At 38.6% G+C, this 27,568-nt stretch overlaps 1 protein-coding gene across 1 annotated transcript in view; it reads left to right on the top strand.

The window, feature by feature from the left end:
- The window catches only part of ptprn2 (protein tyrosine phosphatase receptor type N2), a 125,601-nt gene that overhangs the window by 46,216 nt on the left and 51,817 nt on the right, over positions 1–27,568 (top strand). The window contains exon 10 of the mRNA XM_026292338.2: positions 371–450. Coding sequence (XP_026148123.1) covers positions 371–450 — 80 coding nt within the window. The remainder of the gene's footprint in view (positions 1–370; positions 451–27,568) is intronic.

Raw genomic sequence — 27,568 nt, 5'->3', positions numbered from 1 at the left:
TTCTTTCATTTATGGTTTCCACCAATTTCTGCAGGTAAAATTTAAAGCAGTATTTTCACTTTTTGGGCAAACCTATTGCTTTCTTGCTAAGAGTCTGATGGGAATACTGACACCACTGTCATTGCGGTCCAGAATATATAAGAAAAAAGTCAGCAACCTATTAACTTTGCATAAAGACTGGAGAGCCATGGAAATAACTAGCCTGTAACTTCATGCTTTTATTTGATCACATTTGGAGCAGTACAAAGTTTTATTGTTTTTGCTGAGCCACTATCACATTAGTTGATGCAAAACCTAAGGGAATCTTTAAAATGTTAAAAACAGATCTTTTAAATCCAATGGCACATTGTTTACTGCTGTGTTTCTGCAGTGTCCTGGGTCCTGCATTGACTTTCAGAGTTGGCCCCAACCCCAGGAATGTGACCACTGCAGATCTGGTTCAAGTTGCAGGTAAGAGCAGTATATATATATATATATATATATACAGTATATATATTTGTTTGTTTGTTTTTTTTATCACATGTGACATTCCTGTTGACAATCTTCATTGTGACTGATTTCATTTTTACAAGCCAGAACACTCTGTCACCATCTGTGCTTCACTAAATGGGAACAGATTAGTCTCTCCAGATACAGTAGATAGGCTGCTGTTCATCTTGTTAAATAAACCCCCATCCCACAGAAGATTATCAATGACAGATGACCATCAGTTACTGAGATGAGTCCAGTGTGCACACTTCTTCTGCTAGTGTGTGTGTGTGTGTGTGTGTGTGTGTGTTGCTGTGTGTGTGTGTGTGTGTGTGTGTGTGTGTTGCTGTGTGTATCTGCATGTATGCACTTGTTTGATGTAGAATGATGGAGAGCTGTCACTTACACAAAGAAGAACTATGTCAGCTCCCCTGTTCATTGTCTGCTCTCCGATCAGCCCGGCTTTGGTGTTGGTCTGTGTATGTGTGTGTGTGTTTGATATGTGTCGAGTGTGTGTCAGTGTCCTTGCTTTAGTCTGAAATGACTTTGAGAAGCACAGCAATTCTCCCAACAGTCAATATCATCCAATATCACCCCATTGGAAACAACATGGTGGTGTTGTTATTGGCTGAAATGTGCTGCTGCTCCTGTTTTTCTGGAGTGAGGTTTTTCTGGCACCAGCTCGTTTCTTATTAGGGATGTGGTGGATTACTGAAGAAAGATTAGGCCTGGTGTTGAGCTTCAGTTTGTTGCTTTTGAGGATGTTTGGACATGTGTGAGTTTTTGTGCATTGATGTGTTTGTTACATTAGAGTTTGTATTTATCCCTCACTATTATCCCACTTTTATCAAAATGATCAAGTGAGTCACTATTGCATTGCATGTACTGCATGAGGTGTAACAATTATAACTTTTCTTTTTTCTCTTTCTTTTCTATCTTTTTCTACTTCGTCTCCTTTCTTCCTTCTCTTGTGTGACTGACTTTGATGAGGTGGCATGTGGTGAGAGCTAATGACAGGCGTGAACAGGGCTGAAATGTCAGACCAAATGTTAAGTCAACATGATCATCAGCCTGACGCATGTTGATGAATTATGACTGTGTCCCACCTTAACAGTGATTCGTCAAAGCGGACCAAATGAGCTTAGCACACTAGTTAGAGCTTGGATACATTATTGTTTATCCTGTAACAAACTGAGAGGGGTGCGTCGCTGTAATGTATTTAAAGTGTTTTTGTGCTTGGAGATAGCAGAGTGGTTAAACCCTTTGTCTTTGGAGCTACATGTGTGCACCCCCTGACCATAGAGCAATGCTGCCAGAGCGTAATCACACTTGCCTGCTTCCTACCTCGTTGCCCCCGCCCCAGTTTCCACAACAGTGTGAAGTGGGGTGGACTTCCCACTCTTCTCCTGATATTAAAAACAGCATGAAGTGAATTCAGAAGTTGCCCTATTCCAGTATATTACAGCTTCAAAATATGCATACATAACTTTGAATTCGGTACGACATGGCATTGTGATTTAAAAGTGGTCACCAGGTTGTGGAGCAACAGCTTTAAATGGAATAGGAAAATCAAACTGACACCCACATGCAGTGGCCACCTGGGTAATCCTGGCTGACCTTTGCCTTTTGTGTGACTGTGCATAAATGACGTGGCCTCCTAATGAACTCATCAAAACCCCTGCTGTATTCTGTTCTCAAACTGCTGCTGAGCGCCTGCACAGCATGCTTTATAGCACTCATAAAGGTATAAACCAAGAAGAGCAGAAAACTGGAAAATTCAGCAAACACATTCTGTTTGAAAGCTGATAATTAACATTAAAGCAGGTAAAACCAGCAAATTATTAACATGTTAATGCACTATGTTCTACATTTCCTCACATACTGATTCACATGTTTTAGCAATTTCTGAAGTTCGGGCTGCAACTAATGAATATTTTTAATATCAATTATTCTGTTAACTACTGTTTGAGTTTAAAAGACCTGTGGTGATGTCTTCAAATTGCTTGTTATGTTCTATCAACAATCCCAAACCTAAAGATAAATAATTTCCCCTGATACTAAAAAGAGAAAAGCAAATCATGACATTTGAGATGCTGTAAGCTGTAAGCCATGGATGTTCAGAGATTTTTGCATACTTTAGCAGTTAATCCAAATATATAGTGCATTCATTTTCATATTGACTGCTTTAGTATTATAATGGAGACATTGCATATTTATGGTTATGGCTGCAACTATCAGTTGTTTTCATTATTGATTTTTCTAGATTAATACAATAACTGCTTGGTCCATAAAAGGTAAAAAAGAAAAAAATCAAATTAACTGTCTGAGAGCTTATTATTATTATGTGATATTGCATATTGATATTTCTTGAAGCAGAACATTTTATTTAGGTATTTTTATTACCACTTAAACTATGGAGTTCTTTTTTTTACTAACAAATCAACAAAAGTTTGACATTTTCAGCTGTCTCTTTCTGTCAATTTAAAACCCCAAAATGTTTACATGTGAGAGGCTTGAAGCAACAGTTGATTTTAATGGTTAATCCACAGTTATTGTTGACTAATTTTCCTGTCAACTAATGAGTGATAGTTTCACTGTGCTTGGGATATTGTATATATATATATATTTACAGGTAGGATTGTTCTTATGTATTACTTTCTTTCTTGCTAAGAAAGAAAGTAATAACTTCCCGACTGGTCCGAAAAATGTCAAAGCTGGAGACAATATTCTCCTTGTTTTGTTCAAGATACAGCACAGAACCTAAAGATATTAAGTTTAAAATGATATCAAACACAAAAAAGAAACACATCTTTCACATCTGATAAACTTGAAGTAGGATATGTTCAGTATTCATGCTTAATAAGTGACTCAAACTTTAGGCCTTTACTGATGTTATCTTGACTGTACTCGGCAGTGAGTGAATGACGTTAATATGTCTCTGCTATTTTCTGTTGTCCATCTATCTGCCCATCAGGTCTATTTGATGTGTTCAATGCTCCATTGAAAATCACAGACAAAGAGACTCGGTTGAAAGGCATGGACAGTATAGAGGAGATTTGATAACTCATTGAAAAGCATCTTTTGGGCAGCAGGTTCTTAGTGGCTGTGTAGTGAAAGGCCTGCTGGGAGGTCTGACTGTATTAGTGGAGGTAGAGGCTCTTGTGTTCTGCTCAACTGGAAAACCACAAGACAAAGACCCGCACTGCCTAATCCCTGCTCGGCTGCAAAACAAAAGGGAAAGCTGCTGCTTTATCAAAACTACAAGGCATTCTGTGTGTCCATGTTTGTGAGTGTGTGTGTGTGAGTGCGTGTGTGTGTGTGAGTGTATGTGTCTGTGATTTTTGTTTTCTTGCAGCTGTGTTCATACTGTGCCAAGAAAATGATTTATTCAATATTTGATGAAGTGGCAGCCAAGCTGTTAAAACTAATGTTGAAATGTGTTGTTTAGAACTCTACTTTTTTGCCTTCTCCCTTCCTCTCAATCTCAAAGTGATTTCTAAACATGGAAATGACCCTCAGCTGGGGGAAACTGGAGCTGCCTCTCACTTTCTGCTCATTCTAAGCAACATTTTGTGACTAATGATTTATTTGATGCTCTCCCTGTTTCCACTTATATGTTTGTGTACTTCCCAGTGAGTCAGTAGATTAATGTCTAGGAAGGGTGTTTTTCTATTACTATGTCCTGTCATTGTATTTTGAATTGATGAGATACATTCAGTTTTAGGTTTATAAGTTACACCATGCCAAAACTTATACAGCCCAATGCAACGGTTCTGCAGTAAATCCTCCTTCATGGAGGTGATAATGTTCCATTTTTGCTCAAACAATTTCACAGGTGTTGTTCATTCAAATGTTTGATCACTTTGGAGGATGTAGTTTGTGCTGCTGTTTGAGCTGTACTATGTTATACTGTGGCATTTATTTTTAGAAAGCATTCCTCTATGAGATGTGAGGGCTGCCTCCAAATTTTCCATGTGGTGGTCAGGTTGCACAGGAGTGAAAATTATTGTGTTGATACAGTTTTTAACTGGCCATTTACAAAATAGTACTCATGTAAGGTCATGTGAGATGCACAAACAAAAGGTGAAGTCTGTTTTGTTTGCAATTAAAGGTACGGTTGGCAATTCCTTTCCAAAGCAGTTTTTGTTACATGACATGAATTTCTCATTTCATCCTGATGGACATGGAAAAATTAAACACAGTGACAACTTAAAGGAAAAAAATCCATCATCTGTGGCAGCAGGGCTTAAAAAAGCCTGACCAATTATTTAACTCGACCTGATCAAAATCATTGGATGGCAGACCTGCCTGTCAACCTACTTCCTTCTTGCATGTACTCGACCCTTACACTCAATCCTCGAGCTAAGAGTTTGGGTGATTTATTATTTTCCTGAAATCTCTGGCATTACCCAACATCAGTGTAACATCAGTGTAGTGTTTGTTGATAGTCTAAATGTAAATGTATTTCATTAGATATCAGGCTCTGTATGTGCTTATTATGAAAAATAAGTTCAGGTCACTCAGCCACTGCCTACCAACTGTGGTCAAGAATGGCCAGGCCTAGATGTGAGCGTAGATATATGTATGTTCAGACAGACTGGTAGGTGGTAGCTGGGTGAGGACACTCCTATTGTCTTGGCTGTCATGACTGAGTGACCTCAGAGCCCCTTGGAGGCCCCACAGGCCCCACAGGCCAGGCCAGAGCAATGAATCCATGGGTCCTCAGGCCGTGAGAACCCTGACCCTTTGTTACTGAAGGGACCCTGGGAGCAACTGGCTGGGCCATCTGGAGCACAAAGCAGAGACCCTGATACATGGCTGTCACCCAGCGAAGATGCAGAAACGTAGATGTAGATAATGTCTGGTACTATGTTGCTTCTGCCTTAATCAGCTTTATTCACACACATATTTTTCTCCATGTGTAAGTAAGAGCAGAAACTTGATCAGAGGAGTGTAAGAAGGAGGATTTAGGAAATAATTACGTGTGTTTCTATCTATTTTTTGAGCATCTTGCATTTCTGTTTCTGTGATTTTTTAAGTGTAAAAAACACTTTCACAAAAACTTTAAATATTTTTAATAGATGCTCTGATCAAGTGCATGAGTGCAATTCACAATGTTGGCATTTTGGGTCTTGCCACAGACCCGTGTCACAAATCTCCCCTCTCTCTCCCAGTTTCCTGTCTGCCTCTCTTTGATCTACTGTCCAATAAAGGCAAACTGCCCAAAAAGACTGTTGAATACAAAGTCTGATCTGGGTACCATCCAAAGTTGCTGCTTTGGTGCTGCACACACACGTACTTTTAACTTTGTGAGGACACACATCATTACCTAGCCCCTTAAGCTCACATTAACCATTGCAAACCTAAAACCCATGATGGAGCCCAGTTCATCCCACTGCAGGTTTCTCATTGATGCTAATTAGAAAATTCCAGATTTAAAATATTATCTGGATGTTCCATGAGCGTTTGTGTTTTTAGCTCCCCCCTAACTTGACTGGAATAAAGTTTTTAAAAAATGCTACAGCTCTTTTAAACTTCCTAATTGATGTTGGACAAAATGGTAAAATTGTGATAACAAAAAGAGTCATTTGCTGCATTTGTGATGCTTGAAAAAATTATTCTCAAAAATGCTTTTTGGACCAGTGTATGTCACTTGATGAAAACAGAAGTTTTACTAGTGTGGGTTGGCGAACGAGCCAAAATTGCTTCCTGGTCCAGTGTCACTCCTGGGTGGTTGCAGGACAATTACCATCGCCAACTGTTTATCTCGATGCACCCAACACCTGGCATTTGCATAACATTTTTACATGGAAACAGGTTCGTTTTCTTTTTCAGATTTTTCTGGAAATTCAGTTAAAATGCATTTAATATTTGGATGGAAACTTGGGAAATGAGAGGGAAACTACTTAGTTAGCAGATGTTAAATGTACTGCGCCCACACTATGTCTGTTGTTTTGTACTGAAAACTTAAGAGAGCCAGCCTAAATATAACTGGGCTCCTTTTCTCTACTCTATTTGTCTCTGTCTGTGAAGTTCTGTCTGACTATCCTCTTTTCTGTAGATAGGCATGATACTGTCTCTGATCTACTTGAGGGCACACACACACACACACACACACACACACACACACACACATGCTTATACACTCTTGCAGAAATCTCTAAAGTGAACCAACAGCAGCTGTGGCTGTATAATGGTGCTAGCTACCATTTGAATGTTGAGTAGTAGTCTTTTACAGTTAAGCAGATTAGTATAGATCTCCCACACAGATAGAGTTGACCTTCAGTCTGGCAAACACTTGTCAAAATGCCAACGATAATTACCTGCTGTCTTTGCAAATAGCACAATGGTTTATCCACCTCCATCTCAGGTGTGGAGGATGGAGCCGTAGCACTATAGCTGCCTGTTTTCGAAACATATCGCTGTTTGTAAATGTAATATAAGCCACTGGGGTTCCTGTGTGATACAAGGGTGGATCTGAAATTCAGAAGATAGCTTAGTTAGTTCAAAAGTCAGAAAGCTGCCAGAGGCTAAAGATTTACATTTTGTGAATGTTTGCACTCCTTTCAATAGGCACATTCAGTATGCAGTGCACATACCCAGACGTAATGTTCATGCCTCTCAAATGAAATTTGTTTTGTCAGCATGTGTTTTGAATGATCAAGAATCAAGTTTTTTTTTTTTTTTTTTTTTTTTTTATTTTAAATACGACAGAGCTTGGCGGTGTCTATGCCAGATGCCAGATTATCTGTTTTTGTGTCTTAACATCTGTATCAATGAGTGTAGAGGTCAGAAAACAACCTTGTTCCCCAGCCCCCCTTCTTCCTTCTTTCCCTCACTCCCTGGGCGCTCTCATCCTTGTCACTGACTGCCCTTTGTGGCTGAGTGCTTGATTGTGCTCAGGTCGGTGATCAAAGTCTTCCTCAGTCTCTTCTCCTCCGTTGCCCCTGGCTCTGTGTATGTGTGTGAGTGTGTGGGAAATTGCATGTGTGTGGTGTGCCATCCAGCTACAAGCCCAGCTCTCAGTCGGCTATACCGTCAGACTCACTATCTTCTCTCAGTCTCAGTTGTACCCTGCCAGGCTTTCTTGCATCATCATCTTCCCATTTGCTAGAGGGCACACACACACATATGCACACATGTATTTATACACACACAAACAACATAAGCGCACAGTGATGCTTATTCAGTATGACACATCTCACTTTTCTGTCTTCCTTAACTTTTATGCATCATTGATCTCAGAAAGTTTCTCTGTCTGTTGCAATAGGTAAATTTATTCTGCACAAGCATGTGTTTGTGGGTCTGTTTATGTGTCTGCTTGCTGCAGGCTGCTAGAGTTGTATAAGTCAAAGGGAACAGATAAATATTTTTTGCTTTGTTTAGATGGAAACAGTTCCTCTATACCACAGTGTCAGATGTCTTTTTAATTCCAAAGTTAAAATACTTCATAGTTTATTTACATTTCCCTGGTCACTTCTTGTGCCCCCAGGAGGAGAAAATATCTTAAATGGTCAACAATTTCTTTTGAAATGCTCTAACAGAGCATTCAGTCTGAAACATCTAGTGTTGAGAAACCGAGAGACAGACTGTGACTTACTGTCACTTTTATCCAGTTTGTGATCTCTCCCATTCTCGTTTCCTCCCAATGTTCTCCCGTTCTTAGATGTTCTTTTTCTTGTTTTCTTCTTGTACTCTCCCAGCATTTCAATGTAAGGTCAGGGCTGCACTGCTCCTGTAAACATATTTCCTGTTTCACCATTGTTGCAAAGCAGCTGAAGACAGTAACAGGTGCCTGTCAACAGCCATGCAGATCTCTTGTGCATTAAAGGATCTTTGATTTAGATGAGGATTAGTGTCCTCTGGCATTGTTTGATTGCTAATTCCATCTCCTAGGAAAATAGGCATGAATAATTGAAAGAGATTTCTTGTGGACAAAACGAAGCTATAAGCGTAAGGAGGGAGATTAATGAGTAGGGAGTGAAACACAATGGAAATTGGAACAACAGAGCAATCTTTTTTAGGCATCCAAAGACCCTCAGTTTGTACACACAAATTGAATATGCAGTGTTTTATTTGGAAAAAACTAGTGAAATGTGGAAAAATATGGATCAAGAAAGAAGTACGGCAAGTTAAACGTGAAATGTGTTAAAGAAAATATGCTAAAGTATTATTGTTCTTTCTCTTTCATCAATTATGAGCATTTATAAATAGAAAGAACATTTTTTTCTGTCCCAAAATGTGTTTTGATACAAATCTAGCAAGGTTATGAATAAAGTTATACTATTGTGTAAATACATAATACTTTTTTATCTCGAAGAGTTTCTTAAGGGAAAATGACAATTGAATTTGATATTAGATGTTAGGGCAAAAATAAATAAATACATAAATAAATGAAAAGAAATACAGATTTCTGTTAAAAAATGTCACAAAAGTAATTAGCATTCACTATTATCTGCTCCACATTTAATAGAACAGACACTTTGGTTTTGATTTTGGATGTGACGTACTATTGTAAAGAATGTAATAAATGAAAAAGGCAAATGGACAAATATAAAATATTTTGTCACACAGCCTTCCGATGCAATCTTGGAAAAAAAATCTTTTTGGAGCTGTGAATGAGGCTGGTACATGTTTCAGCTGGATGTTTGGCCCACACTTTCCTAACAGGCTGCTCTGTTTCTCTCAGGTTTGATAGAACATACATGTTACCGTTACTTGAGACTGGAATAAAACTGACACTGGGAGGTATGTTTCTCTCCAGAACTGATAATCTCCTGATTTTATAGTGGCCTGAACAAACTTAAGGGACCCTGTAACTCCTCCTCCAGGCATAGTGTTTATTAGCTTGATTTTATTTTCTTCTTCAGTGAAGAGTAGATATGACTGTAAACAAACATTTCATTTGATTTGTCCATAGAACAGAAGCTTTTGTGCATTTTTTCAGTTTCTCTTCCATGGAGCCTTCCTTCATTCAGAAAGTGATATATGGTGCGACTGAACACTGTTGTACCTGGATCCTGGAAGGCAGCTTCAGTGTGTTTTGACATTTTCCTTGTTTTTTTCCACCTTTGACTGGACTTTCTTGAGGTTCATGAAGACATTTCTTTCGATCCTGCCTGAACGGTGGAGTCCCAGGTATTTAACCTCTGTGGACACCTTGAGGGTCATTGAGGTCGCCTCACTTGGCATCATGTGGCTTGTTACCCCAAACCGGTCACTTAAATACAGTCACTTGAATACAGGTAGGTGTTGCCTGGGGAAAGATGTCAGGACTGCGCCGTACGTGACCAATAAGCAGTGTCGTGCACCACCACCTCTCTTTAGTGATGGTCGTTTCAGCTTGATGTAGATGGCTTCTAGATGTAGGTTGAGGTGCCAAGTCTTGTCCTGAGGAGTTGACTCTCCTTGTGTTGTGCCATGTGCCCGTGGAGCCATTGTGTTACTTCTCCAAAGTACATTTGTTGGCAGTCATCAGTGCACTAAACTATACTGTTCTGCTTATATGAGGGTGTTTTGGCCTTAGTGTGGACCAGCTTCTTTGTTAGAGTGCTGCTGGGTTTGAAATTCACAGGGATGCAGGTTTCTTGGAGACGTAGGAACCTTTTCTGTCCTCCTGAATGTATATGGCACAAGAAGACCAGACTATTTATTTTCACATCCTCCTGGGGAAACTTTTGTTTTAATTTATCAGTGTATCTGAAATAGTGGGTGGGTGTAGTTCCTCTGGGCTTTGCTTTCTACTTCTAGTATGTACAGGTTGGAGACACTGATTAACCCACACTTCCATGTATTAAAATTTAGATGGCAACACACTAGTGGCAGCCTGTTGTAGCAACTAATGTTAATGTAGTTTTTTGTACTTTTGGTGTGTTAATTCATTATCTTCACTTTCTTTAAACACTTGCTTTTTTGCTTTACTATGGCAACGGGAGCAGCGGTATAGTTTTCCAACAGGTTCCTCTGATCACCCTCTCAAAACCCACACTGCTCAGAGTAAGGCCATATATTCCTGAGGAGCTGAGGAGGAGACACTGGAAATGCAGAGGTGGAGCCAAATGGAGAACAGAACATATAAACCTTTTTTCCTTCTGTTGTTATGGGAAATATGGGGCCCCTGGTGAATAAGACAGACAAACTTGGTGCTCTGGCTTAGACCCAGCAGGAATAGAAGGATACAATATAATGTACTTCACTGAGACATGGCTACAAGAGCAAATCCACCTTCACTGACTTTGAGATTGCATGGCTGATAGAGACTACAGGCAGAGTGGTAAGAAGAAAGGAGGGAAAGATCATAGTGGTTGTTAACAACAGATCTGCCAACATGTTGTTCTGAAATAGTGTCTCTGTAACCTGGACATTCAATTGTTACTGTGTCCATATTTTCTGCCAAGGGAGTTCACATGTGCCTTTTTTTAAGCAGTTTACTTCCTGCCATCAGTTGTTGCATGCGACATAACCCACTTCGTAGAAGCTAGATTACCAATTCAACCCCCAGTGCTTCTGTTGTCATTTTTGGGAGACATAAAACTTATTTATCTCTCTGCAAGGCTGCCATATTTTTTATCAACTGTGCCATTAGAAAAAATAAAACTAACTTTTTCTGGATTTCCTGTATACAACATGAAACATCAGATCAGAACACAACATGGTGCTTCTCTCTGCCTCCCACAAACTCATCAGTCAGCAGCAGCTTGTGACCCCTGCAACTGTAAGGAAGTGGTTATGGGAAACTAGTGAGACTGTACTTCGTGACCCCGATGGAGACGATATCAACTCGAGAGTACATAAATGTCTGTGTGGATAAATACTATCTCCATTAGGAAAATGCAGTGTTTCCCCAACAATATGCCCTGGATCACCAGTGACTTGAAGAAGCTGCTGAACAGGAAGGAGAGAGCCTTCAGGAATAGAGATAGACACCTACAGCCCACAGCAGCTGGAGAAGGATAAAGTCAAGGACTGACTGCTATTTTACCTCCTCCATAAGAAACTCATTTTGTTGACAGACATCCCAAGATACACATGGAAGGAACCCAATTCAGACCCATAATCAGCAAACCCTGGTATCCAGTGTTGTCACATGATTTCTAACCTCTGAGGCAGACAAGATGGTAAGAGAACTTCTACAAGACAGCATGCTGTTCTACAGGACCAACCTTAGCCCAGATCAAATACTGTATATGCCCTGCTTGACCACTTCCTGACTACAACCTATTTCACATACACTATGGGCTTTTTCAGAATGAAGTACAGCTGTACCATGAGTTCACCAGTGTCCAAGACGTGGACAGCAGAGCCCTGAGCGCCTTTGAAGGAAGTACGCCTCATTTAAAACAAAGCAAGTAGAAGCCTTCACAGAAAACATCAGTGCAGTGGACACTGACATCCAGTTGTCACAGGAGGATGTCAGATGAAATAGTCTGTGCCTTACACAAAGAAGAGGACAGAAGCCAGAACATTGATGTATACAAGAAACCCACACACAAACAAGCAACATTTATTCTTTGAGTCTTGCCACTTTACTGCGACTAATCCACCTAGTTGAAAACATGCCTTCAAGGGCAGAGTGAAGGACAAGGAGCACAAACACATAGGGAAGCATTTAAAGCTTACGGCTACCCCAACTGGGCCTTTGTCAAAATCAGAAGAAAATCCAGTAAGAACCCATCCAAAATTGACAGAGAACAAACAACTGTTGACACAGCACTCTCTTTTACATTCCTGGATAATCTGAAAAACTCAGGAGCATCTCCGACAAACCTGCATACCTGTGAATTTCAAACCCAGCAGCACTCATTTAATATTTTTAATGATTATCACTAAAGCTATTTGTCATTTTTCTTGCCTTTTGGATTGGGTTTTGCATTACATGTTAAATTGTCAACATGAGAAGTCAGACTTCAGGTGAGTTTGCAGAAAAAAATGATATGCATGTGGGAAAGGGCATTTCAAAAGCAAACGTCAAACAAAATCAAACATGAAAGAAAGTAAAATTATTGAAAATTAACCTTACAGATTTAGCTAAAAACAGAAATTCCAGTCTGGTTATTTTGTCTTGCAACTGCTTCTAAATAGATTTTGTGTAAATGTACAATATCATTAATAGCAATATTGCAAACTATAAATTACTTATATCCTAATGAGAATCGGCTTTATTGGCCAAGTTTCTTCACACAAGTATTGAGAGTTTTATTTCAAAGATTTGCATACTACATGTCCAAGTAAAGTTAAAAAACATGTTATTTCTATATTAGTTTGGTACAAATAGTTCCAGTTTTCAGAGACCTGGCATTTTGCAACACCCAATTTTATAATTGATGTTTTCTGGAGTTTTGTTAATGTGATTTGCATCTAACCAAAGACTTTTTTCCACATCTGCTTGCAAATGAATAACACAATGGCTCACTAGCTTCGTGTTTTATGAACTTATAACAGGGCACATTTTGCCACAAACTCATAATGATGACTAGTTGTCTCTGAGGGAGAGTTTTCTCTGCTCATCAAAGCAGATTGTGTTAAAGTACGATGGCAGAATTGTCACTTCCTTTTCAATATTTGTGTATGGCCTTTTATACTGTACATTTTCCAATAAGTAATAATTTCATCAGTCCTTAAAAGCACACACATTTTCAACTGAAGAAGCTGCAATCTGAAATTGCTTGCATTTTTATGTTTTCATAAATTTTCTGGGTTTTTTTTGCTTCATTTTGCGATAAACAAAAGATATCTAGACATCCTCAGTGTGTGTTGGATTTTTGTGCATTTTAGTATTTTATGTCCTGCTCCAGTCGGATAGGAGAGCAATCAGCAGTGCATAGGGTTATTATTTGTAAAACCTTTCAATATTTTTTTTACAAAAAAATACTTTATTTGCTTCCAAAAAATTACCTAGCATCCCACCCTACAGGCCCTATTTTTGTGACATTTCAGTTCTGTGTGCTCTGAGAGGCTTTGTGACTACTACATAAAGTACGGGAGCAGAAGGCACATGTGGAGTCGAACCAGAGAGAAGGCCAACTCTTATCCACTACTGCAGGTTTAAGTGCCACTTTGAGTAGATAATGCAAACCTCCTCTTCAATTCTACCACCAAAAGCCCTCTCTGAAATCCCCACTTGCTTCAGCCCCTCTATGCCTCATCTCTATATTCCCCCATCTCTTCATCTTCTATCCTACAGTGAATGCAACTTCAAGTGAGAGACCATGTGCTGATGGTCCTCGTGTCAAGAGCAGCTCGTACTCGTACGCCATGTTTGTTGTATACACAGTGGTTTGTATCCTTGATTTTTTTTTTTCCCATATAATGTTATGAAACATTGTTCATAAAATTGGTGAAGGCTTTTGACCTATAGTGATGTTTTAGACTTTGGCTTTATGTTCATGTGTGTGAGGCTCTCACCCATCGTAGCAGAAGGGACGATAATATGCTTTACGCTGTCAATACCACATCTTAAGTCATATGGTCCCAACAAACATGACGTACTGTATTCACCCTTTACACTGACGGGTTATATTGTTCCCTACATTGAAGAATTATTAGTAACAGATTGTTGTTTCTTAAAGCAACACAAATTAAAGCAAGGGACTGCAATATCTAGAAAGTGAAATATTGAATTTACAAATTTCTTTAAACAAAAATTTTCACACATACACACACACACACACACACACACACACACATATATATATGTATATATATATATATATATTTGCTTTAAACCAGCTATTAAACATTCAAAACTTTAAGACAGACCAATGTAATACTACAGTTGCATAAACTCTGTATATAGAATAATAATATGTTTTTTGGAACGTGTTTGTTGGGTATGGTTGTTAATGTGTATCAAAGAGGCAGCAGATGATACTTAAAAGCATTTGAAACCACCAACGGTTTGTACAAAACAAAGAGAAACATTTGTTGCATGATGTACCCTTTCCAGGTGTGTGTGCTTGTGTGTGTGTGTGTGTGTGTGTGTGTGCTTGTTTGTATTTTTACATTATATTACTCATGGGCTTGTGTTTGTATGTCTGTTTTTTTTTTTTCTTTTAATGGTACATCCACACTAAATTGGCCCCTGAATGCAGTGTGTTGTGCCATTGGTTTTGTGAGCAACAAGTGTAGAAAAACAAAAAGAACCAGAGAGCTTCAAAGTGGGTGGATGACATTTCAGGCTTTCCATCATCAAAGCACTATTTGCTTTTGTAGTTCCTCTTTGAGTATAATTATATTTTTTTTTTTCAGAAGGATTGCAGCTGCCTGAAAATATAGTGTAGAATTTGTGGGCCATTTCATAACATTTTAAGTAAAGGACAATGAGCTTTATGTTTTCCTGTCAGTATGTTGAAACTATTATATGACTATAATTTGCTATTTTGCATCATTTAATATGAGCTATCATAGACTACATATCTCAGTGTTATTATTTATTGGCAGTTATTGGCAGTGAATTGATTGTTGAACCAGTAGAGTCCCCCAGTGAGTGTTTCCAGATGGGGAGACGTGATATCCACCCTGTTCCCTCATTTTCATTCACTCCTCTTTGCCTTTTCTCGTTCTTCCATCCCCTTCATCCAAGTGCTTCTCTATAATTCATGTCCAGGTGCAGTACCAAATTTCTTTGGCACAGGGCTTGAAAGAAAAAAGGTAGATGTTCAATTTTCACTTCCTTTGTGCTTCTCTCCATATCTACTTCTGTCCATTTTACCTGTAATACAGATCGTAGTGTCTTTGCAGTTCAGCATAAGTATTATAGTAATTAAGGCCAGTCACAGCCATGACTAATTGACGGCTTGCAATTCATGGGACCTGGATGACATGGTTTGCCCTTCTCCAGTGTGATGATTGTTGCTGTCTTTGTGCAACACCTTTAACATGGAACAGCTTGGATATAATGAAATATTTATTTTTAAAAGGCTCAGAAATCTGCAAATATCATCCAGTTTTCCCTTGATGTCAGTTTTTCTTAGAAATATGAGAAGCATGACTGTCCAGATATGCTCATGGCACTGCCGTATTTACATGCAGCTTCTGTGCATATTATACAAGACACATGACACCTCTGCTGACTGTGAATCTGTGGGAGTGACTGAATTCTGCTTGTGGAAAATATATTGCAAAGTGACAAGTACAGTAGTACAGTTGTGGCCTAAAAAAAATCCTGGACTGAACTGAAGATGATGATTTATTTAAGGATTAACGTACAAGGTACTTCAGTACTCAGATGAGCTTCATATTGGCATATCATTTGTTTTTCTGGATTAAGTTAGAGTTTAGTATAATCCTCTTTGCTTTTATTTAGTTATTAAGAATAATGTCTATAACAATAGAGCAGAATGATTTGGAAAATATCTAGATCTGGGAGATTTTTAGATAATTTATTGGTTATTTTATTAGTGAAACAGAACAATACATTTCACTTGTTGAGTTGTGCTGATAGTTGTATCCAGAGAGGCTTTTAATGCTTTGGAGTCATAAACTAACATGATCATTCTGAGTACTTTGTTACATACCAGACTACACTACAAAATGTTTACCATGTCAATACTTAATGTTTTCAGCACATTCCCAATATGAAATGTCAAATATATTTTCACTTTGATATACTAAACCAATATATTCCACCCAAAACACATTTGAAACATTGAATGGTCTTATATAGCACTTTTTTACACTCAAGTGTATTCAAAGTGCTTTTATACTATTTGTCCATTCACCCATTCACTCGCACAATTGCTCAAAGATTCATACACTGGTCAAACAGCCACCCAGGGCAGCACCATTCCCAAGGACACTTCAAATTGTGGACCAAGGAACCAAGGATCAAACCACCAACCCTCTGATTCATGGTCAACCTGCTCTACCTCCTGAGCTACAGCCACCGCAGTAATGTCTGCTGTGTAATGTATATTACTATACATGATATTAATCAAATTTAAATGATTATATCTATGTTTTTACTCCTCTAAAACATCCATGCATGGTAATAACAGTATTGCCATAGATAGAAAAGATCATGGTCACATCAAGTGAAAGGTAAATAAAGTATGATTAAAGTGAGACAACACCTTATTAAGATAAGGGACACTATTCTCTACATTATTAAACATCTGCACTGTGCATAAATGGAGAAGTGTGTAGTAATTCAATTCAAAGAAGAAAGAAAGAAGAAAATATTCATTTTAGTGTCATAAGGTGACAAATTCTTCATGTTCTCTTTTATTTTTCTTTTATTTGTCTTTCTTTTTGTACAATGAGTAGAAGAAGTTGATGAGAATGTGCTTAGAAGAACTCACAGCACTTTTAAAAGGAAATTAGCAAAGGCTGGATTGAGAACTATCTGTTTTCACACCTATGAAATTCTTTGGAGAGGACTGAAATACAGTGTTCACATTTTGCGTCAAGAAGATTCCAAGTTAAATTTTATATTTAAGATGTGTTAAAAAAACGAGGCATAATGTGACTTGCTTTCAGCAGTAACGTACAGTGTACCTGTATTAAGTCTGACTTTTTTACTAATGGCCATTTAAATGTGCAACAATAAATTCATCTCTTTGTAACTGCAAACAGGAAAAAACAAATATGAATCCATCTGTGCTGCTTTTCCTCTCATAGGTTGTAAGGTCTCTAATAATCCAAATGGTTCTTGTTGGGCACATTTTTCCCATCACAGGACACTTGCTGGATGATCCTGACACTATCTGCATGTGTGAAATGAGTGTCAGTGGAATCATTTCAAAATACATTGTGGCTAATCCCCCTTAAAAATCTTGAAATTGCGGTCCACCAATCTGAAAAAAGTACAGGAGTAAGAACGAATGAAAAGACAATGAATTATGGATAAGTTTCAAGAGGAATATTGCTCCTTGGCCTTCTCACTATTTTTCATTTTTTCCTCAGTCCTCCTTCCACTTGTCTCTATGCTTTTCTCTGTGTCCTTTGCCTTCTCTTAAATCGATATGAGCTGACTGTCATGGGTCACTGGGCTGTATGCATCAGGCTGGACTGCTACAGACGAGCGCTGTGTCTCCAGTGGCTCTGTGAAGGTGATAACTTGTTCCTATCTCAAACCTCTCTTTAAGGAATGCCCACTTTCAATTTAACTTCAATTTCCACCTCAGATTGACTTGGGATGACACTTTATATCTATCTATATCTACTGTATATCATCCAGCCATCCATCCAGCCATCCATCCATCCATCCATCCATCCATCCACCTATCTTAGTTACTCAAACATTTTGTCCCTGCATGGTAGTCTTACATAATGTTGTTTACAATAATAACAGCAGCAGATTCACCACTTCACATTCTCTATAATTTTCCAAACACTGGGGCCTCGATTTCAGACAGAAGTAGACAAAAGCAGGCTTCTCATTTCTAGTCGACAGACTAGTCTGTTAAAATATTTGTCACTCCCACATTTTGTCACCTGTAGCTAACCACTTAAGCTACAGTAATATTAACTTAACTAGAGCTTTGGAAACACAATATTTTTGCAGACAATGTTTCTTACTTTTTGAGACTTTTTAAAACCTATTTTTAGGCCCTTCTTCATTTTCAGATCTATTTCATATCTATACTGCCAAAAAAAGAATGAAGGATATGTCAAAAAAAAAAAAAAAAATCATCATATCATCAATCAATCGTGTTCATTCTGAATAAAATACTTTCTCCATGGTAGAACTCTGATTTATTGATTTATTAGCTGCAATTTGTAGAGTCCACATTATTGAGACCCTTTATTCAATACTTAGAAGTACCTTTGGCAGCAAGGACAGCCTCAAGTCTTTTTGGGTATGTTGCGAGAAGCTTTGCACACCTGGACTGGAGGATTTTCTGCCATTCTTCTCTGCAAATCCTCTCAAGCTCAGTCAGGTTGGATGGGGACCGTCGGTGGACAGCCATTTTCAGGTCTCTCCATAGATATTTGACAGGGTTTAAGTCAGGGCTCTGGCTGGGTAACTCTAGGACACTCACAGAGTTGTCCCTAAGCCACTCCTGAATCATCTTGGTTGTGTGCTTACAGTCACTGGTTGGAAGATGAACCTTCAAACTAAGGTCCTGAGTGCTGGAGAACATGTTTTCATTCAGGATATCTCAGTAATTTGCTTCATTCAGCCTTCCCTCCACCCTGACCAGTCTCCCAGTCCCTGCAGATGAAAAACAGCCCCACAGCCTGATGCTACCACCACCATGCTTCACTGTTGGGATGATATTCAGCAGCTGATGAGAGGTGACTGGTTTCCTCCAGACATAATGTTTATAGTTGAGGCCAAACAGTTTAATCTTGATTTCATCAGACCAGAGAATCTTGTTCTTCACAGTCTGAGAGTCCTTCAGGTGCCTTTTTGTAAACTCCTAGCAGCTTACATGAGTTTAGCACTGAGAAGAGACTTCTGTCTAGCCACTCTGCCATAAAGCCCAGATCAGTGCAGGGCTGCATGGTTGTCCTTCTGGAACTTGGTCCCATCTCCATAGAGGATCTCTAGAGCTCAGTCAGTGGGTTCTTGGTCACCTCTCTTACTACGGCCCTTCTCCCACAATTGCTCAGTTTGGCAGGGCAACCAGCTCTTGGAAGAGTCTACATTGTGCTAAACTTCTTCCATTTGAGTACTATGGAGGCCGCTTTGCTCCTGGGACCCTTCAGTGCAGCAGAATTTTTTTGTAGCCTTCCTCAGCCCTGTACCTATCAACAATCCTGTCTCTGAGCTCTGCAGGCAGATACTTTGACTTCATGGTTTGGTTTTTGCTCTGATATGCGTTGTCAGCTGTGAGGCCTTCTATAGAGAGGTGTGTGCATTTTTCAAATAATGTCCAATCAATTTAATTTACCACAGGTGGACTCCAGTCAAGGCATTGAGTGTAGACTCAAAATTTAAACAATTGTAGTATCAGTTTTTTTTCCACATCCAAAGCTGTTAACACTACTAAATTTAACTTTTACAAATGTCATGTGCTGATGCTGTATTGACTTCAATTAGTGTTTGATGAATCAATGAATGTCACTCATGGTTCCTATTGTACTGGAAAGTCCCTACTTCAGAGTAAGAGCTAAAAATGTCATCTGTGATCAGCTGTTTTCAAGTTATTTGTTTAATTATATATTATATATAGAAACAAAGTACTCATTGTTCAAAAACATAAAAAGTCAAGGTGAACATGTATATGAGGTTTTTTTTTTCCCTTATGGCAAATCACACTACAGTCTTTAAGCATTAGTGGCGTGTGTGTCTAGCCCCAGGCTTGCTCACACTTGGACTCAAGTCCAATTACCTGTGTTAAGGTAACACGTCTGAGATGGGGGATTACAGCATATTATTCTAGCACAAACAACAGTCTCTCAGCCCACCAACCTGCAGGCTGCCAGACGCAGGCAACTGAGGAAGGTGTGAGAGGTGTTACATTAGCACCTGGATGTGTGAATCGCAGAGTAGTGACCTTTTACTGGTGCCTGATACACTACCTGGAAAACTTGTTCACCTCCTGTAGATTCTTCCTCTGCAGCTTCCATTTCTTCTTCATTCTCTATTTCTTTCTTCCCCGTCTCTCACTTTCCTCCTCTTTCTTCATCTTTCTTTATCTGATATTCTACTCTTTTTCTCTCTGAACATGCACTTTTACTTACTCCTCTATTTTCTCCGCTATATCTACTAAAGCTCTTGCCACAGACCCACCCTGACCTAATTTCCCCCTCATTTGTTGATACTTTTACCAGTGGATGTTAGTCGGGACATTGTCTCTTTGTTTTGACTTGTCTTCACCACTTGACATTGGCTGTGACGCAAAATATGCTATTAAGCTTCCTGCTGTTCCCCAGAGCAGCCTGAAAATGTGTTTCCCATTTAAAAACACCTTAAGAATGATCTGCCACCATTCATCTGAAGACAAATATTTCTAGTTTATTTTTCATGTTGCATTTATGTCTTCACTATCATGTAATGGATAGAGCATCTGTCCAAGTCCCTATGTCTGAACTTGTGGGAGACACTCGATTTCCTCCAACTCACATGCCAGGGGCTGTAATTAGACTGATAACCAGTGCAACTGGAATCAACTGTTCCTGGTAATCAGCCCCACATAGCGAAATGAGGAGGAGATGAGCCGTGCAACTCAACAGGTGTCCACAAAAGTCAGGGTGGTATGTTTGTACAGTCCTGTCTTTCCCTTCTCTATCTACTTGAGAGTTCACTCACAGGAGACTTTGGTAGGTATAAAGATTGTGCAGTTATTTAGAAAATGGATATGGAAAAAAAGGTGTGTCAGTGCTCGAGCTGTGTATAGATTTAATGATCATGCTGTGACTCTGAACCACTGCTTCACTTTTAAAAGCAACTGTTTGAGAAATACTGTGGTAAGATGACTGATTCAGAGTGGGTGGACGTATACAAATGCAAACACAGTAGTCAAAGTATTTATTCAGATTTTTTAATTGCATCCAAACCTGACTATATGTCTTGCTTTTCTCTTTGCAGTTGCAGCTGCTCTTCTTTAAACATATAATAATGATTATATTATATATATATTTTGTCCCCAAGCAAAATAGAAATAAAAAAACAGCTCAATGACAGAATGAAGACAACATGTATCAGAACTAATAAAATCTCAGAAGGGAAATGTCATATTTCTTATTTTGACACCTGTGTGTAACTGTTGTGTCATTTCACTTCAATTTTACACCCACCACTTGCAGCTGTACACAGCAAAATTAACAGTGCGATCTAAGGATTAGCCAAGATGCCTCACAGAGATGGAAATAGGCAGGCAAGTGGGATGCAGCTCTGAGAGAAGATGTCTACTGCGCTGACATCTGTAGACATGGTTGGAGGGATTGACTTAAAGGCCACTGACAGAAAATGTGTTCACTTTGACATTAATGCCCTCGAGCTGAAATCACCCTGAATACCTCAGTGGAACCTTGGGAATTTAATTTAGATGCTCAGAGAGTAAATTAGTTTGAATACTGGGGCTGAAATAGTTTGAAAAAGGACCAAAATAAGCACTAGAATCAATGCATCTTTCAAGAATTTTTATACTGTGGTTTGATGAATTCATATTTCACTAGGATGACAGGAGCAATTAATATTGCAGGACTGATTTAGGATCAATTTTGGGTTGTTGTCATAATGTCACATCTATTCAATGGGAGTGCAGTCATTTATCGTGAAATGAAAAGAAAATAGTACTATTCAAACGGAACAGAAACAATATGTACAATATGTGATTAGTCACATTGGTTAGACGGAGATGATTCACTGCTCCCTTTGTTTTATGTGATATTAAACTGAATATCTTTGAATTTCGATCTGACAGTCAGACAAAATGAGCAATTTGCAGATCAGTTTGAAGTTACTTTGTGTCCATGTTATATTTTGTACTAAAAGTATAACACCAGAATGGGTAAAAGGCCATTTTGTCAGTAATTTTTCCTTTTGTTGTTTTGTCTATGTATTTAACTTCAAATGAAACCTATTGAATCTCCCAGTCAACACTCTCTTACAATAAAGTGAATGCTGTGTTTTTCAAAGGGCTTAAAAGGCAGACACAGGCTAGGCAAGGTGAGGGTTGAGCATGACTTTAGTAATGAAGGTCAAAGTAATTAAGGAAACAAACCTAAATATATGTTTGTTTTCCACATTACCATCTTAGGTTCCTGTTCATGTTGTACAGTATCAAGAATTCTAGGATCCAGGTGTGAAGCACTGAGTCGAGGTAGTCCATCCAGGCAATGCCAAGGTTGGTCTGTCTGGTCTTACAGTCTTGGGTGACGGCTTAATCTACCAGTAGCTGGTGTTTAGCCCCTCTGGTGTTCTTACCAATTCCTTTTTGGGCCCCACACTTGTATTGATCCATGTGCTTACTCATCTTATCTTATTATCTTATCTTATCTGCTATGATGCCTGAGATTCTGTGTTGTGCACAGGCAGGTTATTGAATGGGCCTGCTCCCTTCTAAGGGTCCTTCAGGATTAGGATTGTCCTGCCTTTGGTTAACTATTGAGGTGGGTCCCATCCACTAGCAGGTGGTTCATTTATGCAGCTTGGTGTTTATGGAACGAGGTGAGCTTTTTTTTTTTTTTTTTTAGCCAGTAGGCATGGATCATGTCCAGGTCTGGTGCTGTCCAGTTCTGCATGTTTGAGACTCTTTCTTTGATGTCTGCCACTGTGATGATTACTGGATTCTGTTCAGGGAGGTTGCTGTGGTCCAACAACCACCAAGTATTGTTGTTATGTGATACTTCCTTCTCCCATATGTTCTTCCAGTATTGTTCGGTCTCCAGCCTTGGTGGGTCTGCTTTCAGGTTATTACCCTGCTAGTGGGAGTTCACTTTGGATGCTCATTGGAGAACATGCGGTTTATTCTCCTCTCTTCTATTTCTCTGGTGTACCTTTTGAGGTGAGTAGCCAAGGCTTGCTGTACTTCTTAGGTAAGCCTTTCTTCATCAGACCTTTCTGCAGTTCTGATAGCTGGCTAACTTCTCATTCTGCTGCCTTGATCTTGTTTTCCAACCTCTTCATCCATGGAGGATGCTGTTCCTTATGGAAGTTCATATTGTTCATATCTTGGCCAAGCATCTCAAGGATCACTGTTGCAGAAGTGTATATCAGCTTGTTGGTCTCAGTGACGGTAGAGATTTTTTGTAGTGCTGCATTTATTTCTTCAAGCAGACTTTCAGAAGGAACTTCACTTGGTCTTGGTAAGAGGAACCAGAGGTTTCAGATATTTATTCTCATCATGAGCTTCAATCTCAGGTCAGCTGCTCTTGAGCATCCAGGTTATTATTATTAGGGCTTGTTACGCAATTTCTGTGAAGAGAACTGATATGTTTGCTAGTTAAAGGGGTTTAATAATGTGAATGGAAGCTACTGTTTTATGATTCACAACTGTAAATTATTTTTGAGGTATTTTCAAGAAGTTTATCATTACATAAATATGATTTTTAAATATACAGTACAGGATTTATTTGTATCAACCTGCTCTCTTTTGTTTTGGTATCATGTTACGGTTGCTTCAAGATATTAAAAATTTAAAGTATCATGGTGATAAACTCTCTACTGATACGAACACAAATCCATGTCCCAGGGCCAAAAGTAATTTTAGTGGATGTCTTCTTGTTGTTTGTCATCTATAGATTGTTTGATGATAGATTCTCTTTTCTGATCAAATCCACTTGATTATCATAAGAGCCCAACCAAGCCTCTCACTGCCACTTACTCCATCTCTCATACTCTCCTTCATTTTCCTGACTTGAGTGATAGCGTTTGTGATTCCTAATGACAGTTGGAACAAATCTACGGTAATAAGGTCACACTGGGTTCCCCCCTCCCTTCTCTGAAATCACCCTTCACGGCTCTGTACAAGCAACTTGTTTCTAAGGCTCATACTGCGTCCTGGATCTGACCTCCAGTGAATCAGCATAAAACAGATGAGTTCTTTCCTCTGGAAGACCTCCCTGTAGCCAGAATGGACAACCTGTCCTTCTGTCCATGTTGTTTTTATAGTATCCATGATTTATTATTTCATGACTCATTGCTGCTCATATCCTGACCTTACATTAGCTTTATAGTGTATGGACCAGTTTACCAGATATAAACTGGTATGTGTATATATATGTGTATATATATATATATATATATATATATATATATATACACACACAAACAGACACAATTGAATAAGCATTTATAATCACATAATGATGTGTGTTTGGCTTCAGCATGTCTGTACCAATATATCATTACAGTTTGTTCAAGTTATTAGCTTGTGGTGAGTGAATTGTGGATAAAAAGCGAAACCATGCATGCATGAGTACTTGTGTCTGTGAACATGTGTACTCGTAAAGTGTACATTGTGCTCGCCTTTGTGTCAATGTGCGTACTCAGTATGGGTGTGCTCAGTGATGTGGTTAGCAATGTGGAGACCTACAGGAGATGGTCCGTGGAGAGAGGCTGGATGATAATTGCTGCCACAGTGACAGGTTGGGTTGCCTCTGTCAGAGTTTCCTCAGTAGGGAAGTGAAGGAAGAGTGTTTGTGAATGTGTGTGTGCATCTGTGTATCAGCTTCTTCATGCCTTCTTCTCATACACGTTTCCCCAACAGGCTCCCTTCAGATGGGGGCAGACTTCCAGATGTTTTCATCTTGTATCACAGACACATCTAGGGAAAAATCTTGTACAGAGAACAACAATCTTTAATCACTTAAATATTTTTTGGATATTAAAAACCACTTAGGAGTAGGGGGTGATGATGAAACTCTTAGCTCACAAGGTTGAATGATGCACAATATTGGGTTCATAACAATGAGACAAGACTATATTTTATATTAACTCCTGTGCGATAATGATTTCATTACAACATGATCTATGCATGAGCTTATAACTTCTAATTTTAGCTGTGTGTGAACTTCTAACTGAACGTCTTTGTACAAAGTAAACATGAAAAATCAGTAACAAAACAACATCTGTATTAGCTCTGTACTAGCACTTGACTGTTGAGGTTTAGATGCAAAGGCATTTGTCTGCATTGTCTGGCCTCTTATGTGTGTTATGTGCTGACATCACAAGACAGCTTTTAACCTGGATAATAAATATTGTAATGTCTTAATATTGCGAGAGCTTGTGGCACAACGTCTTGTCAAACTTCTACTTAGGACTAAAGTTTTAACTAGACTTAGAATATCATGTAATACCACACTGAGTATAATTGAAAATAGGTTTTATTTACTGGGGAGAATTCAAACTGAATGAGAGACTTTTCACTTGCTGAAGGTTCCCTGAATATTGCAGTAAATGTTCTGCTGACAGCAAGGCTGCTGGCTTGTGTTGTTGGAAAAGGTCATCCAAAGACCCAGCAGCATCACTTTGCAGCATGCTGGACTTTTGATGACCATGATTGTTTCAGATATGCATTGTTTACCACATCACTCACAGTAATTGGCAGACCAATCCGTTCTTTTTGAGTGATTGTCAGATGTGATTTATGTCGCATATGTCACACATCTGCAGATTGTCATCTCTGAAAGGGAGTCTAAACGATGTAAATGTGTCCCAGTGAGAATGCAGCGTGACATCCATGGGGTTTCTCTCACATCTGGAGGTGCCTGCCATCCAAGTCATTTGCTGGTGCTGCTTCTGTTCTCCCAATCTCCTTCAGTCCGTGAAGAATTGGTGTCAACACCTATCAAAGGCAAAATGCCTATTCTACACAGAGTGTCAGCACAGCCACAATCTATTAATCAACCAGCCGGCAAAGAAACAGATACTATGTTTCTGTGTCTGTGGCTGTTTGTGAGTGTTTTTTTTTTCATCTGCACACATGCAGCAGAAGCAAAGACTCATCCAGGTGTATTATTCAGCCATTTTCGAAAAGGACCTCTAATATGGGAGAATGCAATTCTAAATATGTCATATGGGCTCTGTGTGAAAGAGGAAGGAGCCTGTAATGTGTCTGATACCAAAGGCAGCAGCAGACACAGTGCATGCTGATTGTATGAGCCATTATAGGAGCTGAGAACAGGGAGTAGACTTCATCTCCAATCCTCTTTTCTACTGTGTATTATAACGTCATCTATAATGTGCTAACCAGAAAACACACTTTTAAAGGGAATATTTTGTTTTTGTGATTCACTATTTTGCTGCAGAGATTAGGAGTTCTACTCATTTTGATAGCGCTAGTTCAGGGTCTAGACTGAATAACAGCAGTTGGCTTTTTTGGGGGGCACTGTTGTCTTATCCAGAGGAAACGATCGATCAGGGTAAAAAAAAAAAACTGTGAGCCAGCCAGGACTAGTGACAGAAATGGTGGTATATGATTGGCACTGCTGATTAGACATTAGTGCATAGTGATGTCATGTCTATCATCATGTTGGGTTTAATGGCGATTAAGTTTATATTTTAAATTATGTCTAATCATATTAGATTTTCAAATAATCATTATGACCAACCAGTGTTAATTAGTGACTCTGTAGAAAGAGTAAGGCACAGTAACCAGAAATATTTAATAAACCACATTTTTGCTTAACAACTTATCTCATAAAGTCTTTCTTTGTTAGTAACTAACAAAAAAATTGACTATTTACTTTATTAATGACCTGGTAGAAAATATGTCAGAATATAGTGAAACAATATCCATCATAATTTTTTTAACTTACAGGAGATTCAATTCTATTCAATTTTATTTATACAGCACCAGGTCATAACAAAGTTATCTCAAGGAGATGTATTGAAATTGTTGGTTTAATCCAAGCAATAGTCCAAAACTGAAAGATATTGAATTTACTGCCACGGAACGCTGGAAAAACCAAGCAATTATTTACATTTGAAAAGCTGTTACTATTCACTGTTTTGGCTTATTTGCTTTTAAAGGATTCTTTAAAAAAATGATCAATTATGAAAATATTTGCCAAATCATTATTTCTCTGTTTAAACTCGGAAATGAATAATAATGGGTTTTTGTCAATCCCACTAAACAAACAAATGTCAACCTGGACCATGGAAAAATTTGATAGTCTTTCTTTTTCTAATTATTTTTAAACAAAACAATCAAGTTTGTTGTTTTATTTGTTGGATCTGCTCTGTAAATATTTAATATTTCAGATATTAACACATTGTTATGTCACTAGAATTAGGCTTTTAATACCGAAATCTCTTGTTTTTTTAGTCACCTTCAGCTCTCATGCAGCTTGTCCCTTGGTTTCAACTGTAAGTTTTCTCAGAGTTGCAGGTCCTTTGATTTGGTGTCTTGATTTATAGAAAACAAAGGAGCAGGATAACAAATGATACACTTGAACAAGGACAGACAGAGCAAAGAGTACGTCTGTGGGATTGACCGGGGAAAGAGTGTGTGTACGCTGGGATAGAATCATTATTAGTTGTTTACTGGATGTTTTTCCTCACCATGAAAGTCTGACCTCACATGAATAAGTGTGTTTTTGTCTCTGTGATAATACCCTTTTTGATAAATTATGAGCTATACTGGAAATGAAAAAAAGGACGAACAAATAAGCCTTATGAAAACAACAATATCTGTGTATTGATTTACATTTTGATAAACATCAGCATGCAGAAGTCACATGTAAAGAGATACATACTTGTTATATA

The sequence above is a fragment of the Mastacembelus armatus genome, chromosome 20 (assembly GCF_900324485.2).
Source record: "Mastacembelus armatus chromosome 20, fMasArm1.2, whole genome shotgun sequence".
NCBI lineage: Eukaryota > Metazoa > Chordata > Actinopteri > Synbranchiformes > Mastacembelidae > Mastacembelus > Mastacembelus armatus.
Note: the sequence above shows the minus strand (reverse complement) of the source record. Positions and strands in the feature narration are given on the sequence as shown.